Consider the following 19,004-nt stretch of genomic DNA (forward strand, 5'->3'; position numbering starts at 1 on the left):
ACTGTCACTGTACTTCATATATATGTGACTGACATGTTTCTATCTATCTAATCTATGTGTGAAGCTCTATTCTTTCTGTTGTAAATTGTCGGGTACCGGTGTATGCCGCTGATGAATTGCCGGCTTTTCATGTCATTCTACATTATTCTTAGTTGTTTTACTTCATGTAGAATTAACCTACAAGGAAAGAAAGGGTTTATTTTCATTCCGATATTTGTGTCCCATTGACTTGCATTGGTTTCCGGTATCGGAATCGGCGATATCCGATACTTTTTGGGTATCGGCCCGATCCAATCCGATACGATATTTCCTGATATCGGAAGGTATCGCTCAACACTATTACAGACCCATCTGACGGAACCCCAGATGTAGTACCAGTAATCTCAGATGTAGTAAGGAAGGACTCAGTCTGGATTATGGCCCTTTCACACAGCATATTCTCCTACATTTAGTGGTTCCGTCAAGGCACAGTAGACTACGTATTGCTGTCCGCCTCCAATAGATGTATAATGGCTGAAGATTTTGCATGAAAGAGTACACAGTGACTCTATCTGCAACATTATAGTCAATAACTCCTTCGGTTCATGTGCCCAAATGTTGTTTTGTTGGGGGGGGTTTGGACATAAGCTTTGATGGAGCCACTGAACATAGGAGAAAACGCTGTGTAAAAGGGGCCAAAAAAAAAAAATATGTAAACTTTACTGGTGGCAGCACATCACTTGTGAGAAATATTTCAGCAATGCAGCATGAATGGCTTGGATACTCAATTTCATCTATCTTTCCTTCACCGTCCACAGTCAACTTCCCTGAAGTATTCGTGCCCTGGTCTGGCAGGTCTACTATCTCTTTGCTAGCCTCCCAGATCTGACCTACACATTGCCTCAACCCCCCTTTCCCTACAAACCCACATCTATACCTTCTTAGCTCACTGCCATAACCACCGCAGCTGAGCTCTCTCTATGTCTGTTCCACTTCTCAGGACATCCAGGATGTTTTGACCATGTTAAAATTTAGACTTCCACCTATTTAGTTACAGTTCTTACAGTTTTGATACCACAAAACTATGCTTCCTTGCACACACACCAAGCTTGAAGCTTTACTTCTTGCTTATCTTTCATTCACAGGTTACTTTCAAATGCTGACTGACCCTAATTAGGAAGTTACTCTCTTCTTACCTAAAAAAACTCCTCCCGCCATTTAGGCTGGGCTGCTGTAACCCTTTTTTTTCCCAGCTCCCTATTCTTCCACAGTACGACATAAAAGAATTGCAATAAACCATAAACTACAGTAATCAGCATTACTATATAGATAATACACCAAAAACATATAAATATATGCTAGCAATATAGTTCCTCAGGGGTTTGCCAGTTGATCTTCCTCTTCTTTACTCATTGATCCTCAATAATTGTAATACATATTTTGTCCATTGATAGGATGTTGACCTATGCCTGAGATAAATCATTAATATCAGATTTGTGGTGGTCCCACACCCCATAGATCAGTTTTGGCAATGGCCGAATGTAAACAATTTACAGAGCAGAACACCAATTCTCCAAAAACTGTTCAGCGCTGCTCACAAATAGTGTAGATCAACTCCTATGCAAATGAATTCCAGATACTGATCAGCAGCTAAATGGTGTACCAAGCAGTGGATTTCCATTTCACATGCTCCACATCTGGTCATATTCTGAGCTAATAACAGCTGACTGGTGGGGATTGAAGTCACTGTTCCCTCTAAGTTGTGCTCTCTGGGAATAATAGAGTTAAATTATATTCAACTTTGCAGACAAGCATAGCTATTATTTAGAGAATAAATAAGTTGTTTTAACACTTTTCTTTTCAGACTGCTCAGCCTACAGGGAACACTGGTGCCAGGTGTCATACCTTCACTGATCTGATATTGATGACCCCTCGTATGGATAGGTCATCAATATCATAGTAGTGGATAACACCTTTAATGGGTATCATGCTTTTATGGGCTTCCATCTCATCCACAGAATCACTGTACAGATACACATACCATACATAGTATGACCCCTGAGGCGTAGGCTGAGAGACCACAGTTTGTGATAAAATGTATATATTATCTATCTATTTCCCAGCTTGACGTTGATTTATTTACAACTTCCAGAAGGCTGATAAATGCTATTTTGCTGTAATCAAGCATTTCCACATTTACACTTTTCTAATTCATATGTTTGTCAGTTTCTAATATAACATTTTCTGTTACTGAAGAGCATTGTTAATTAAAGCAGTTTACTCTTTACTGCATTAAACATGGGTTACATTTCACTCCAAATGAAGCTCTGCTGCACAGCTGCTTCTAACTTAGAATTTTGTAAATAATCTATTGTTTGTAGAAGTTTAGTAGCATTTTACTTACTTATTTATTACATTTTCATTTAAGTTATGAAAATATTTTATAGGTTTGGCCTCATTAAGATGTCAGTGATTTTCATGTAAACAAAAAAAATGTTACAATTTATTAGTGTGCTGGATCCAATTTTCATCAGTGTTTAACCCCTGCGGCAAGACGAGTCACTCAGCTGCAGTCGGAAGTAGACACAGGAATGGTTTCGTCTGCAGGTTTATTATATCCGCATAAAGCACTGCAGACTTCAGCAAAACAAACTCAGCCTTGCTGGTATAAAGGTAAAACACAAAACAAGGAATAACATAGTCCATATGTGTGTGGGTTCGCCTGCATCACTTTTCAGCACACCTCAGCTCCTCCTGAGCTGAAATTACACAGCCTGGAGACTTGTTACTCCAAACTTCCAACCACAGAAAAAAAACAGGGACTGAGCATTTAACCTTGCTTAGCCACACCCTGAAGGGGAGATATGGTGAATGATTTCCCTACCGTCTCTATGTCATTCACACAAAACCACTCTGTTCACAATGGTGATTTAACCCCTAATACATAACATGTTGGAGAAAAGTTGTAGGTTCAGTTCACTAAGGCTAGCAGCCGTAGTGAAAAAAACCTTCCCTCACATATAACACCAGTGACTCTGTCAAATCCCATCACAACATATGATGTACATTTATGTCATATGTCGTGTCCCTGACTTTGATGCAGATGATGGATGATATATAATCAGCCATCATGTGCCTTTAGTAGCCACGGTTGGAGCAGAGCTCCACCTAGGGTTGTTAACCTGCTAAATTTTGCTGTCATGCTGTCACTCTCTGAATCTCTGACAGCAGCATTTTACAAATGCTGACAAGGGGGCGCGTCATTCCATGCACTCATCAGTGCTCCCATGACATGATCGCGGGACGCCGATGAGTTTCTATGACAGTTGGAGGTCTGCTGAAAACCTGTGTGCTTATCATGATGATTGTCCTGTGAAAGCCAGTCTGTAGCTGGTGTTCATAGTAGATTGTGATGTTTTATATACATAGCAGTGCTAATGCCCTGCTATGTATAGTAAGATGATCAGACAATCGCAGCTTTAAATCCACTCAGGGGACTAACAAATACAGTGAAACGTAAAACATAGACATATTTGGTACTTTGGTACCAGGTACTTTTTAAAAACAATTTTATGGTAAATGTGGTTTGACAGTAAAATCTGTTTTTATAAGATTTTGGTGTCAGTACTCTGTAGTGGAAAGTGCAGTCTTCTGTGTTTTCCAGCACAGTTTAATGTTGGCGCAGGAAGTTGGTCAGGATCTGATTGACCCCCTCTACCTGGCCATCTTTCATAGAGAACACAGGAGCACTCAGCCTAATGAGCACTCCTGTGTATGGGAGAGTCAGATGAGATGGATAATGGATGAATAAAGCAAACAATTGTTAGGCCGACAACCATCTAATATGCATGGTGGCCTAAGATCAATGCAGAGATTCCTATCATAAACTATTTATGTCCAGGACTGTAACTATAGAATGGGATATCCTCTACATCAAGAGGAAAGTATTTTTTGTCTACACAAGCATGTAAGGAGAATCTTTACTATAAGTGCAATGAAACTATGGAGCTTTCTGAAAGAGGCAGTTGTCATTCACTGAAAGAGTGCAACATTATACAAGTAATGGGTACTCGATTACTATTGATGGGTCAAATAAACCTCCAATGATACAAAATATTTGGATTTGACTGATTCCGAATATTTCCTGATTTGCTTAATGTGAATACAGCAAAATCATGGCTGGCCTGCCCGTCAACATTTTGTTGGATTATAATAGGCTGGGAAGGGGTTAAAAAATTAAAAATATATACTCATCTGGCCTTCACCTGTCTTGTCGTGTAGGATTCTAGTCCAATTGTCCTCTTCTGTCTGGTCACTGGTAAAGTCTCTTCAAAGATATGTTTGGCACCTCTTGCATCTTGCCTCAGGGCAGCTTAACCGAAGGGTGCAATGCACTTTCAAAATGTTGTCTAAGGTAAAGTCAGTGGTGAGGTTTCAAAGATGCCTTTAAAGAGTCTGTGTAATGGACTGGGAGGTGTAATCACTGTGCCGTGACACAAGGAGAGCCTGGATGGGCCTTTACTAAGTGCCTGACCAAGTCCGACCTCAGATACACGGTGGCTGACGATACTGCAATCTGTGGAGAGATGAGGGAGGTGGGACCAGGTGCTATACCAGGACTAACCTTGAGTGGATGGCAGCTGAACCCCAAGGGACTGGAGGTAGGAATAGCCAGGAATGGTAGACTTGGCAAGTAATGACTGGCATGGCTGGTATAGTGACTGGAACGACAGACGCACAGGCAGGCAGGTACAGGCAGACACGACTGAGATCCTGGAAGGCAAGTGGAGGTGGGCATGGCTGACATACAGGCAGGCAGGCACAGCTGATATACAGACAGGCTGGTGCAGATGGGCACGACTGATATTCAGGCAGGAGGGCACGACTGATACACAGGCAGGCAGGTGCTGGTGGGCAAGGCTGATATACAGGACAGGTATACTGGGATAAGAGCACTGGTACCTGAGAACTAACTAGTGTGTTAGAAACAGACTTACAACATTGCACAGGCACTTCCATGCAGGTGGAGGTGCCTTAGGTAATGATTTTTCCGCAACCAATTAGCTGCGGACCCTTTAAGATGGCATGCGCGTGGCCCCTGTAAGAAGGAGGGATCACGCGCCATAAGCATAGTGTCCGGGGATCTGCGCAGAGTGCGCATACCACAGTCATCAGCAGCCGAGACAGGAGCCAGAAGTGCAGGACACGGGCCGCGGCGGTGACTGAGTCAGTGTCTCTGCCAGGGAAGGGAGACAGAAGGCCGACTTGCTGGTGCTACGGTCTGCACCGGTTATTGGACAAAAAAAGATAACCAGACTGGAGAAGGGCTTTAAAGTGGGACAGATGATTTCCGGGTGAGTTTCTATTTGTTTATTTTGCTTTGTTTCTGTTTGTTTATGAATTGAAGACACCTCAGAATATAATAATGCAGATTTGAATTCCATCCAATATATTTGAGGCAACTCAAATTTCCTGGCCAAATTTGAGAGGATCGGGCAATTTTGTAATTCATCCTTAATTACAGTTGGTACAGTTTAATACATTTGCAAAAATTTCTACATTTCTGTGTAATGAGAAAAAAAATGAACTTTTTAGAATTTACCAAATGTCTGCAATGAAACAAAGAGTGAAAATTTTAAAGGGGTCTGAATACTTTCCGTACTCACTGTATGGTACATTTTGAGTTGGAAAATTATTTTTTTCCCTTAGAAGAATTTGGTCATAAGGGCTTTAGCCTTTCTTTGGATTTACATTACAGGAGAATAGGCTAAACTGGTTGGAAGAATATATTTTTTTAGCCTGATCAACTAAGCTACAATTTTTTTACAATACATTATTTAATTACAATTTTGTAGGTCACTGTAATATATTTAAATATGGATATGGATGAAATAATTTTATAATAGATTAATAGTCTAATCCCACAAACACAATCCCAGCAGATTAACATTCAGAACAATCATATATAATTTGTTTCATTTTTATTTGCTAAATGACCAGAAAGTGTTTTTCTCTTATTTAATTAAAGATTTAAATGAGCAAGGACAGCTGTAAAACAAAGCTGTAAATCATGTAAGCAATTATTTGCAATAGTGTTAAGTGGATGAATCTAAAATTTAGAGTTTGAGAAGCAATTATCTAATAGTAAAATAATTATTGCGAAAACCGTGGATTCACTTAGTCTTGATGTATATACATATGCAAATAGTGTAACAGCACAGACTACAGAGGCAAATATGAGACAGAATTTTCATATTAAAATAAATCCTTCTTATCCTTCTTATTGTACAGAATTTTAATGTACATATTTGCCAAAGTAATAAAAGCTACATATGCTACTTACAAGAATGAACAATTCAGCCAAATTACAGTGCTATGCTGGTGTTTCTCGTATACGAGGAGGTATTTGCCTTTCATGCGACAATAGAGGCAAAAGAAAGGGATCTGTAGTAAAGGGATTGTCTGGTTTCCAAAATCTGATTTTTTTTACTGTATTGTGGAAATCTGAGTTAAATAAAAGAATGTGATATACAAACAGCTCTTTGATTTACATGGATCCTATGTAATACTCTATTTCTCCTGCGGTAGCGCTAAAGTAAAATCAAACCAGGTCTCCCCACAAATAACAGTTGAGTGATGGAGGTCCCAGTAGAGGGACACTTTATGACAAGACTAGTTGCAAGAGACGATTCTAGGAAGTAGGTACTAGTCATTGTACTTTATCAATCTTAGCTTTATTTTCAAGAAATACATCAATAATAATTGTCTATTTAACAGGAAGAACCATTTGTAATGGTCTTAGAAAATGTACTGGGAAAGCCAAAGAAATACCAAGGATTTTCTATTGACGTCCTCGATGCCTTATCTAATTATTTGGGATTCAAGTATGAGATCTATGTTGCCGCAGATCATAAATATGGAAGTCCTCAAGGAGATGGTACCTGGAATGGATTGATAGGTGAACTTCTATATAAGGTAAGTGAAATCTTAAAATATATCAAAAATATATACATATCATTGTGTGTACATTCAATGAGGTTGATAACACCCTTCATACTGCATGCATGCCACCACTCACACCACTACTCAACAGCACCAATCCCTGATGCATATAGATTTTAAATTAAAGCAAGACAACATCATGTGTGCACAGAGAAAAATTATAAGTATTAAGGACCACATATTAGAGGACCCTGGAAAGAACGTTATAGATACTGTATTTAACACCACATTCTGATTATTAATGTACCACATTGATACTTATTTTACTGCTACTCTATTTTGCTTTGTACTGATATGGGCAATTCCTTAAAGAGTAACTGTTGTTAGAATTTTTATTTCTTCGATCAAAAACAGGAAAAGTTTCTTTGTAATATATCAGATAAATCTGATACTTTCACTTTCTCAACTGATCCTTCATTCTCAGATCATGGGTAAAATCTGTAAAATTTTAATTATGTGAGATGACAGTTGGTGTTTTTAAAGTTCCATGGAGAAAGGCATGAGGAGGGAGGAGCTAGAGCAAACTCAGACATTCTTTTGTGAGTTCTCCTGAAATGACAGTGTAAAGGAATTGATACATAGTTTTCTAAATATTTTAAAAATATAAATCTGAAAATTGTGATGTGCATTTGTATTTAGCCCTATGTAGTCTGATACCCCTAAAAAAAATCTTGAGTGACCAATTGCCTCCAGAAGTTAATCTCAGCTGTTATGTGAAGGCCTCAGAGGTTTGTTTGAGAACATTAGGGATCAAACAGCATCTTAAAAACCAAGAAACACAACAGACAGGTAAGGCATAAAGTTAAGTAAAGCATGGTTAGGTTATAAAAAAATATAGCCCCAACTTTGAACATCTCATTGAGCACTGTTCAATCCATCATCCCAAAATAGAAGGAGTATGGTACAACTGCAAACCTACCAAGACATGACCATCCACAGTACTGACATCCCAAACAAGGAAAGCACTAAGTAGAGAAGCAGACAAGAGGCCCATGTCACTCTGGAGGAGCTGCAGAAATCCAGAGCTCAGGTGACAGAATCTGTCTACACAACAACTGTTAATCACATAGTCCATAAATCTGGCCTTTATGGAAGAGTGGTAGGAAGAAAGACATTTTTGAAATCAAGTGATAAGTAGAGATGAGCGTTGTTCGACTCGAACTGTTCGCCAATCTCAAATTCGAGCTGTTTTGAGCGGTGTTCGAGCCGTTCAGCGCCAGTGTAGTCCCACTAGACTGGTGCCAAGCAAATGTGGTACCAATATTCAAAAAGGGGTCTAAAAGTGACCCTGGGAACTATAGACCAGTCAGCTTAACGTCTGTTGTGGGTAAATTGTTTGAAGCATTTCTTAGAGATGCTATTGTAGAATATCTTAATGATAATAACTGTCTAACTCCATATCAACATGGATTCATGAGGGATCGCTCCTGCCAAACAAACCTGATTGCCTTCTACGAGGAGGTGAGCTCACAGCTGGACCGGGGAGAGTCAGTGGATGTTGTATACCTTGACTTCTCCAAAGCGTTTGATACCGTGCCACACAAAAGATTGGTATATAAAATGAGAATGCTTGGTCTGGGGGATAATGTGTGCAAGTGGGTAAATAGCTGGCTGAGTGATAGAAAGCAGAGGGTGGTTATCAATCAAGTAAGCTCAGGGTGTGTCAGGGTTACTAGCGGGGTGCCTCAAGGGTCTGTCTTGGGCCCTACAGTCATGGCCAAAAGTATTGAGAATGAGACAAATAGTAGTTTTTCCAAAGTTTACTGCTTCATTTTTTGTAATGGCAATTTGCATATACTCCTGAATGTCAAAGAGTGATCAGCTTAACAGCAATTACTGTACTTGCAAAGTCAATATTTGCCCTGAAAATGAACTTTAACCCCCAAAACACATTTCAACATCATTGCAGTCCTGCCTTAAAAGGAGCAGCTAACATCATTTTAGTGATTGATCCATTAACACAGGTGTGGGTGTTGATGAGGACAGGGCTGGCGATCAATCAGTCATGATTAAGTAAGAATGACATCACTGGACACTTTAAAAGGAGGCTGGTTCTTGGTATCATTGTTTCTCTTCAGTTAACCATGGTTATCTCATACATAGTTTTCTAAATATTTTAAAAATATAAATCTGAAAATTGTGATGTGCATTTGTATTTAGCCCTATGTAGTCTGATACCCCTAAAAAAAATCTTGAGTGACCAATTGCCTCCAGAAGTTAATCTCAGCTGTTATGTGAAGGCCTCAGAGGTTTGTTTGAGAACATTAGGGATCAAACAGCATCTTAAAAACCAAGAAACACAACAGACAGGTAAGGCATAAAGTTAAGTAAAGCATGGTTAGGTTATAAAAAAATATAGCCCCAACTTTGAACATCTCATTGAGCACTGTTCAATCCATCATCCCAAAATAGAAGGAGTATGGTACAACTGCAAACCTACCAAGACATGACCATCCACAGTACTGACATCCCAAACAAGGAAAGCACTAAGTAGAGAAGCAGACAAGAGGCCCATGTCACTCTGGAGGAGCTGCAGAAATCCAGAGCTCAGGTGACAGAATCTGTCTACACAACAACTGTTAATCACATAGTCCATAAATCTGGCCTTTATGGAAGAGTGGTAGGAAGAAAGACATTTTTGAAATCAAGTGATAAGTAGAGATGAGCGTTGTTCGACTCGAACTGTTCGCCAATCTCAGATTCGAGCTGTTTTGAGTGGTGTTCGAGCCGTTCAGCGCCAGTCTAGTCCCACTAGACTGGTGCCAAGCAAATGTGGTACCAATATTCAAAAAGGGGTCTAAAAGTGACCCTAGGAACTATAGACCAGTCAGCTTAACGTCTGTTGTGGGTAAATTGTTTGAAGCATTTCTTAGAGATGCTATTGTAGAATATCTTAATGATAATAACTGTCTAACTCCATATCAACATGGATTCATGAGGGATCGCTCCTGCCAAACAAACCTGATTGCCTTCTACGAGGAGGTGAGCTCACAGCTGGACCGGGGAGAGTCAGTGGATGTTGTATACCTTGACTTCTCCAAAGCGTTTGATACCGTGCCACACAAAAGATTGGTATATAAAATGAGAATGCTTGGTCTGGGGGATAATGTGTGCAAGGGGGTAAATAGCTGGCTGAGTGATAGAAAGCAGAGGGTGGTTATCAATCAAGTAAGCTCAGGGTGTGTCAGGGTTACTAGCGGGGTGCCTCAAGGGTCTGTCTTGGGCCCTACAGTCATGGCCAAAAGTATTGAGAATGAGACAAATAGTAGTTTTTCCAAAGTTTACTGCTTCATTTTTTGTAATGGCAATTTGCATATACTCCTGAATGTCAAAGAGTGATCAGCTTAACAGCAATTACTGTACTTGCAAAGTCAATATTTGCCCTGAAAATGAACTTTAACCCCCAAAACACATTTCAACATCATTGCAGTCCTGCCTTAAAAGGAGCAGCTAACATCATTTTAGTGATTGATCCATTAACACAGGTGTGGGTGTTGATGAGGACAGGGCTGGCGATCAATCAGTCATGATTAAGTAAGAATGACATCACTGGACACTTTAAAAGGAGGCTGGTTCTTGGTATCATTGTTTCTCTTCAGTTAACCATGGTTATCTCTAAAGAAACACGTGCAGCCATCATTGCACTGCACAAAAATGGCCTAGCAGGGTAGAGTATCGCAGCTACAAAGATTGCACCTCAGTCAACAATCTATCGCATCATCAAGAACTTCAAGGAGAGAGCTTCCATTGTTGTCAAAAAGGCTCCAGGGCGCCCAAGAAAGACCAGCAAGTGCCAGGACCGTATCTTAAAACTATTTCAGCTGCGGGATCGGACTACCAGCAGTGCCGAGCTTGCTCAGGAATGGCAGCAGGCTGGTGTGAGTGCTTCTGCATGCACTGTGAGGCGGAGACTCTTTGAGCAAGGGCTGGTTTCAAGGAGGGCAGCAAAGAAACCACTTCTCTCCAGAAAAAACATCAGGGACCGACTGATATTCTGCAAAAGGTACAGGGAGTGGACTGCTGAGGACTGGGGCAAAGTCATTTTTTCTGATGAATCCCCTTTTCGATTGTTTGGGACATCTGGTAAACAGCTTATTCGGAGAAGAAGAGGTGAGCGCTTCCACCAGTCTTGTCTCATGCCAACTGTAAAGCATCCTGAAACCATTCATGTGTGGGGTTGCTTCTCAGCCAAGGGAATCGGCTCACTCACAGTCTTGCCTAAAAACACAGCCATGAATAAAGAATGGTACCAGAATGTCCTCCAAGAGCAACTTCTCCCAACCGTCCAAGAGCAGTTTGGCGCCCAACAATGCCTTTTCCAGCATGATGGAGCACCTTGCCATAAAGCAAAGGTGATAACTAAATGGCTCATGGAACAAAACATAGAGATTTTAGGTCCATGGCCTGGAAACTCTCCAGATCTTAATCTAATTGAGAACTTGTGGTCAATCATCAAGAGACAGGTGGACAAACAAAAACCAACAAATTCTGGCAAAATGCAAGCATTGATTATGCAAGAATGGACTGCTATCAGTTAGGATTTTGTCCAAAAGTTGATTGAGAGCATGCCAGGGAGAATTACAGAGTTCTTGAAGAAGAAGGGGCAACACTGCAAATATTGACTTGCTGCATTAACTCATTCTAACTGTCAATATAACCTATTGGTACTCATAATATGATTGCAATTATATTTCTGTATGTGATATAAACATCAGACAAACAATAATAAAAACCAGAGGCCAGCAGATCATGTGAAAATATAATTTTGGTGTCATTCTCAAAACTTTTGGCCATGACTGTATATTATTTATTATATTTATTAATGATCTAGTGCAGTGATTTTCAACCTTTTTTGAGCCGCGGCACACTTTTTATACTTAGAAAATCCTGGGGCACACCACCAACCAAAATAGCACAAAATGACACTAAAACAGTCATATTATACATATAGATAATAATATAGATTCTAAATTTATTTTACTCACTCAGTGTGAAACCTGGGCCTGTTTGGATAAACACAAAAGGGATATTCTGGCAGGAATGGTGGAAAGACACACACGAAGCTCTTCCTCAATAGTTCTCAGTTTCTCCCTGTTTTTAGTTTTTATCGCAGTCAAGCTTGAGAATCCCAGCTCACATAGATATGTGGTTGAAAATGGGAGCAATGTCAAAATAGCTTTGTTGGCCAGAATGGGGAACTCCTTGGCAACAGATAACCAAAAACTGTCCAAAGGAAGATCAGCAAACTTTAGCTTTAAACCGCGATCTTGCTTCAGTTCAACGAGTTCCTCTTGCTCCTTTAAAGTCATGTCCTTTCCAGCAACGGATAATGAGCTGTATGGGTCCCTAACCCAGTCAAGGCATTCTGTGAAGGCTGAAGAGAAATAGAATGATAACATCTCCTCAAGAGTTTTCAAATGTCTGCCAATCGCTTCGCACATTGCAGCAGTATTGTCATCATGCAGTTTCTCGGTGAGTGGGAACATCTGAAGGTTGCCACCCTGCACATGTTGTTGCCAGAGCTGCACCTTTAAACGGAATCCGTTCATTTTATCAGTGCTTGTAAGCAGGTTTTCATTTCGACCTTGCATCCGTGTGTTTAGTTCATTCAGATATTGAAATATATCAGCCAGGTATGCCAGCTTTGCACACCACTCATCACTTGCAAGCAGCTTTGAATAATCGGACCACTCGTTTGTAAGAAATATTTTAAGTTCCTCTCGCAACTCATACACACGGGCCAGCACTTTGCCGCGTGACAGCCACCTGACCTCCGTGTGGAGCAATAAGATTTTATGTTCCGCTCCCATTTCTGTACACAAAGACGCAAATAAGCGACATCTCAAAGGTCGCGTCTTCACAAAGTTCACTATGCGCACAACATCATCCAACACAGGAGCTAGATCTGCTGGTAAGGTCTTTGCAACGAGGGCCTCACGGTGCAAGAAACAGTGGGTAGCAAGAACATCTGGGTTTCTTTCTTTAACCCTACTTACAAAGCTTTTGATGCGCCCGACCATGGCTGTGGCTCCATCAGTGCAGACACCTGTGCAGTTTTCCCATGTAAGTCCACTTTTATCAAGATATTCCGATGTGACTTGGAATATTGCCTCTCCTGTTGATTTTTCTGTCAGTGCCTAGCAAAATAGGAAGTTTTCTCTAATGGCTTCACCATCCACAAAACGCACATTGGCCAACAACTGACAATGTCCACTGATATCCGTCGACTCATCAAGTTGCAAGGCAAATTTCTTACTGATGCGCACCTTTTCCAAAACAACTGTTTCAATGTCCGCAGACAAGTCATCAATCCGTCTGGCAACTGTGTTATCAGAGAGAGGCACTTTAGCTATCTCTTTAGCTGCTTCAGGGCCAAGCATCTCATTTACAATAGCTTTACAAGCTGGTAGTATTAATGTTTCTGCCACAGTGTGGGACTTTTTTGATTTAGCTATGAGTTCAGCAACAAGGTAGCTAGATTTGAGGGCTCTCTCATTTACCTTTGTGCTTTTTCTCAAAAAAGTTGCCCCTTTCTCATTGTTTGTACGTAAGCGTACAAAATACTCCATCGGTTTATTTTGAACGGAAGGGTGTTTCGTTTGGAGATGGCGTTTAAGTTTGCTTGGCACCATAGCACTATTGGAAAGCTTCTCACCACACACCAAGCACAGTGGTGTTGGTGCTGTCGCATCCCCAGTGGAAGTAAATCCAAATGAAAGATAGCTTTCACTGTATTGCCTTGAGCTCACCGTCTTGTCTTTTTTCTTTTGTTGAACTCTCATACTAGGGCCTTCATTTGGGTTAGAATTGTGTCCAGGGTCCTGTTCGGCATTTGCCTTTTCCATTCTCAAATACTTCTCCATCACTGCTGAGATAGTGTGCGCAGCCACACACTAAAATAGAAGAGTATTACATTATCTGCCACACTTAAAGGACCTCTGCTAGGCATATTTCATTCCTGAGGGCTTAAAAAGCAGCTCTCGTGGTGACAAGAAGCTGATTTAAACCCCCCAAGAGTGAACTTCGTGAGAGCTGTATGTGTGTGATAATAACTTATATTACTACGGTCTGCATTTCCTGCTTGAATTGACACTAGTGACGTAGCACTCAGCTTTTTCTATAAGTAGAATAGAGCCGGCTGCCAAGTGCTACGCCACTAGAGTCAATTCAAGCAGGACATGACTGCTGAAGAACGGTGCGAATATCATTTATTATTCTATACATACAACTCTCACGGAGTTCACTCTTGGGGGTTTTAAATCAGCTTCTTACCACCACAAGAGCTACTTTTTTAGCCCTCAAGAGTGAAATATGCCTGGCAGAGGTCCTTTCAATAAATTATTTATTTTAAAAAAGTGAAATAAAAAAGGATAACCCCCTCATATATTCAATCCCATGTAACCTCATAAATACAGTCCCACGTATATGAGCACATGATTATCAGCATCATATACTGTGGTGATGTGCACTGTACAGCACCACAGTATATGGTGCTGATTATTATGTGGCTCATATACTGCAATATAAAGGAGTACAATGAGAAGTACTATGGCCATGAGGCCAGAGTACAAGTGCCAGCTCATATACTCAGCATATGAGCTGGTACTTGTAGTACTCCAGCCTCATGACTATAGTATTTCTCATTTTACATTTCTCATTGTTATATTCAGTATACTGCTGGAGTACAAAAAGTACCAGCTCATATGCTGAGTATTCTGCCAACAGTTCATATACTCAGGCAAAAGCTCATATAGTCAGCATTATTGGCGGGCATTACCTTGGCGGCGGGCAAATGCGAGAGTCTCTCCGCTCTCAGGATGACGCGCCGGCCTCGGTGACGTCATTAAGTCGCGCGAGGTTCAAAGCTTGCGCATGTGTTATTGTACACGTCTCCTACATTGTAAGAAGGCGTGACTGCGCATCGAGCGCATTGCCGGGAAACAAAACACAGGGGGCACCATAGTTTGGGGAACTTTCCCCACGGGACACCCGACCATGTGTCGCGGCACACTAGTGTGCCGCGGAACACTGGTTGAAAATCACTGATCTAGTGGAAGGGTTGCATAGTAAAATAGCAATATTTGCAGATGATACTAAACTTTGTAAAGGAGTTAATACAGATGAGGATAGGGCACAGCTACAGGAGGATTTAGATAAATTGGGGATTTGGGCCATAAAATGGCAAATGGGGTTCAATGCCGATAAATGTAAGGTCATGCACATGGGAAAGAAAAACAGCAGTCACCCTTACATATTAAATGGGAAACCGTTGGGGAAATCTGACATGGAGAAGGACCTGGGCGTCTTGGTTAATAGCAAATTAAATGGGAGTGCCCAGTGTCAGGCAGCAGCTGCGAAGGCAAATAGAGTCATGGCATGCATCAGAAGAGGAATAGGGGTATATGATGAGGACATTGTTCTTCCTCTGTATAAAGCGCTGGTAAGGCCGCACTTAGAATATTGTGCACAGTTCTGGGCTCCGGTGCTCAGGAAAGACATATTGGAGCTAGAGAGGGTACAAAGGAGGGCGACTAAGGTAATAAAGGGAATGGAGGGACTAGAATACCCAGAGAGGTTGTCAAAATTAGGCCTATTTACGTTGGAAAAGAGAAGGCTTAGGGGAGACCTCATAAACATGTATAAATACATCAGGGGGCAGTACAGAGATCTCTCCCATGACCTGTTTATACCAAGGATGGTGACAAAGACGAGGGGGCACACTCTGGGTCTGGAGGAAAGGAGGTTCCTGCACCAGCATAGAAGGGGATTCTTTACGGTCAGAGCCGTGAGACTCTGTAACTCTCTGGGAGAGGAAGTGGTGATGTCCAATTCACTTAATGAGTTCAAGAGAGGCCTGGACGCCTTTCTTGAGAACAATAAAATTACATCTTATGCTTAGTTAATTAATCCAGGGATTTAATCTGACTGCCAGATCGGTGTCGGGAAGTGAATTTTTCCTCAATGATGTAAATTGGCCTATAGCGCATGGTTTTTTTTTGCCTTCCCCTGGATCAACGCTGCGGAATAGCTGCAGTGCACAAGAAAAAGGCTGAACTGGATGGACGCTTGTCTTTTTTCGGCCTTATAAACAATGTAATTATGTAACTATGTAACTATGATTTGAAAAAATTCGGCTGTTCGAGGTTATGTTCGATAACTGTTCATGCACCAAAATCATAACTGGATTTTTTCACAGTATTGCTGATAATCAATGTTAATACGCAGTTTGAGGGTACAGCGGGGCGGGGGGAGGGGCAGGGGATGGATCTCTACATAAATAATGAAGATCTCCATTTTTTTTCTCTTTCCCGCATTTACAGTGGGGAGGTGCAATCTGTCAGCCTATCAGCAGCGCACACACGGAGTGAACTGCTTTTTTTCACACAAGCAAGGGCATGTGTCATTGGCTGTGTATGTCACATGTCCTTGCCCTATAAGACCCAGCCATTTTCCCCGTCGCCACCATTTTCTCACTGCATCAGCTGCGTGTTAGACGGCACCGCTGTTGCTGTGTGCGCTATACTTTCAGTGTTAATTTCAAGCCAATTTTCTCTGAAATATACAGATAGCTTGGGAGTAGGAAATAGTTGTGATTGCAGTCCTTTTGAGGACTAGGTTACAGCATTTCCTACGACTTTTAGCAGGCAAGTCTGTGCTCTGAAATAGATAGGTTGGGAGTAGGGACTAATTGTAATTTCATTCCTTTTGAGGACTATTTTACAGCATTTCCTAGTACTTTTTGCCAGGCAGGTCTGTGCCAGTGCTGTGCAAGTGTTTTTCACAGCATTTGGCTAAATCTAGCTAAGCAAATCCTTTTTGGCCACTTGCAGTGTGTGTTAGTCAGTGGAGTAGCGTATCTGTGTTGCAAGCTACACCACCTGTGTATAGAATACAATTTTTTTACTGCACCTAGCCAAGTAAAACCTTTTGGGCATAGCATCATTCTATTAGGCCATCTATACTAAGCTCCACCAGCTTGCAAATTAGTAATAATTTTTATCTGCATCTAGCTCGGAAAATAGTTTTGGGCTTGTAGCAGTGTGTGGGACTTATTCTTAGTCCATCTATACTAAGCTCCACCAGCTTTGAAATTAACCCCTTCAGGACCCAGCCTATTTTGACCCTAAAGACCTTGGCATTTTTGTCAATTCTGACCAGTGTCCATTTACAAAGTAAAAACTCTGGAACACTTCAATGGATCCTAGCGATTCTGAGATTGTTTTTTTGTGACATATTGGGCTTCATGTTAGTATTAAATTTAGGTCGATAATATTTGCGTTTATTTGTGAAAAAATCAAAAATATGGGAAAAATTTTGAAAATTTTGCAATTTTCAAATTTTGAATTTTTATTCTGCTAAACTAGAGAGTGATGTGACACAAAATAGCTAATAAATAACATTTCCCACATGTCTACTTTACATCAGCACAATTTTGGAAAAAAAAAAAATTTTGGTAGGAAGTTAGAAGGATTCAAAGTTCATCAGCAAATTTTCTTTTTCCAGCAAAATTTGCAAAGCCATTTTTTTTAGTGACCACATCACATTTGAAGTCCCTTTGAGGGGTGTACATGACAGAAAAAACCCAAAAGTGACACCATTCCAAAAACTTCACCCCTCAAGCTACTCAAAACTACATTCAAGAAGATTATTAACCCTTCAGGTGCATCACAGGAACTAAAGCCACATGGAAGAAAAAAATGAACATTTTTATTTTTCTAACAAAAATTTTCTTTTAGCCTAAATTTTTTAATTTTCACATGGGTAACAGGATAAAATGCATCCTAAAATATGTTGGTCAATTTCTCCTGAGTACACTGATACCTCATATGTGGTCATAAACCACTGTTTGGGCACACGGCAGGGCTCAGAAGGGAAGGAGCGCCATTTTACTTTTTGAATGGAAAATTAGCTCCAAAAGTCAAATTGCGCTCCTTCTCTTCTGAGCCCTGCCATGCGCCCAAACTGTGGTTTATGACCACATATGAGGTATCAGTGTACTCAGGAGAAATTGACCAACACATTTTAGGATGCATTTTATCCTGTTACCCATGTGAAAATTAAAAAAATTAGGCTAAAAGAAAATTTTTGTGAAAAAAAAAGTACTTTTTTGTTTTCACAGATCATTTTGTGAAGCACCTGGGGGTTCCAAGTGCTCACTATGCATCTAGATAGGTGCCTTGGGGGGTCTAGTTTCCAAAATGGGGTCACTTGTGGGGGAGCTCCACTTTTTAGGCACATTAGGGGCTCTCCAAATGCAACATGGTGTCAGCTAACAATTTGAGCCGATTTTCCATTCAATTTGTTTGCGGACACCATGTCCCGTTTGGAGAGCCGCTGTGTGTCCAAACATTGGAGCTCACCTACAAGTGACCGCATTTTGGAAACTATACCCCCCAAGGCACCTATCTAGATGCATAGTGAGCACTTGGAACCCCCAGATCCTTCACAAATTAATCCGTAAAAATCAAAAAAGTGTTTTTTTTTCCACTTTTTCATTTTTATGAATCAATTTGTGAAGCACCTGGGGGTTCCAAGTGCTCACTATGCATCTAGATAGGTGCCTTGGGGCGTCTAGTTTCCAAAATGGGGTCACTTGTGGGGGAGCTCCAATGTTTGGGCACACAGCGGCTCTCCAAAAGCAACATGGTGTCCGCTAACAAATTGTCGACTCAAATTGTTAGAAGACACCATGTTGCGTTTGGAGAGCCGCTGTGTGCCCAAACATTGGAGCTCCCCCACAAGTGACCCCATTTTGGAAACTAGACCCCCCAAGGCACTTACCTAGATGCATAGTGAGCACTTGAAACCCCCAGGTCCTTCACAAATTAATCCGTAAAAATAAAAAAGTGTTTTTTTTTCCACTTTTTCATTTTTATGAATCAATTTGTGAAGCACCTGGGGGTTCCAAGTGCTTACTATGCATCTAGATAGGTGCCTTGGGGGGTCTAGTTTCCAAAATGGGGTCAATTGTGGGGGAGCTCCAATGTTTGGGCACACAGCGGCTCTCCAAATGCAACATGGTG

At 41.0% G+C, this 19,004-nt stretch overlaps 1 protein-coding gene across 2 annotated transcripts in view; it reads left to right on the forward strand.

The window, feature by feature from the left end:
- The window catches only part of GRID2 (glutamate ionotropic receptor delta type subunit 2), a 1,987,749-nt gene that overhangs the window by 1,472,154 nt on the left and 496,591 nt on the right, over positions 1-19,004 (forward strand). For both annotated transcript variants that reach the window (XM_073638161.1, XM_073638172.1), the window contains exon 10: positions 6,757-6,954. In XM_073638161.1, coding sequence (XP_073494262.1) covers positions 6,757-6,954 — 198 coding nt within the window. The remainder of the gene's footprint in view (positions 1-6,756; positions 6,955-19,004) is intronic.

The sequence above is a fragment of the Phyllobates terribilis genome, unplaced genomic scaffold (genome assembly GCF_046119375.1).
Source record: "Phyllobates terribilis strain yellow unplaced genomic scaffold, ASM4611937v1 Scaffold_1__5_contigs__length_1240528914, whole genome shotgun sequence".
In the NCBI taxonomy this organism is placed as follows: Eukaryota; Metazoa; Chordata; class Amphibia; order Anura; family Dendrobatidae; genus Phyllobates; species Phyllobates terribilis.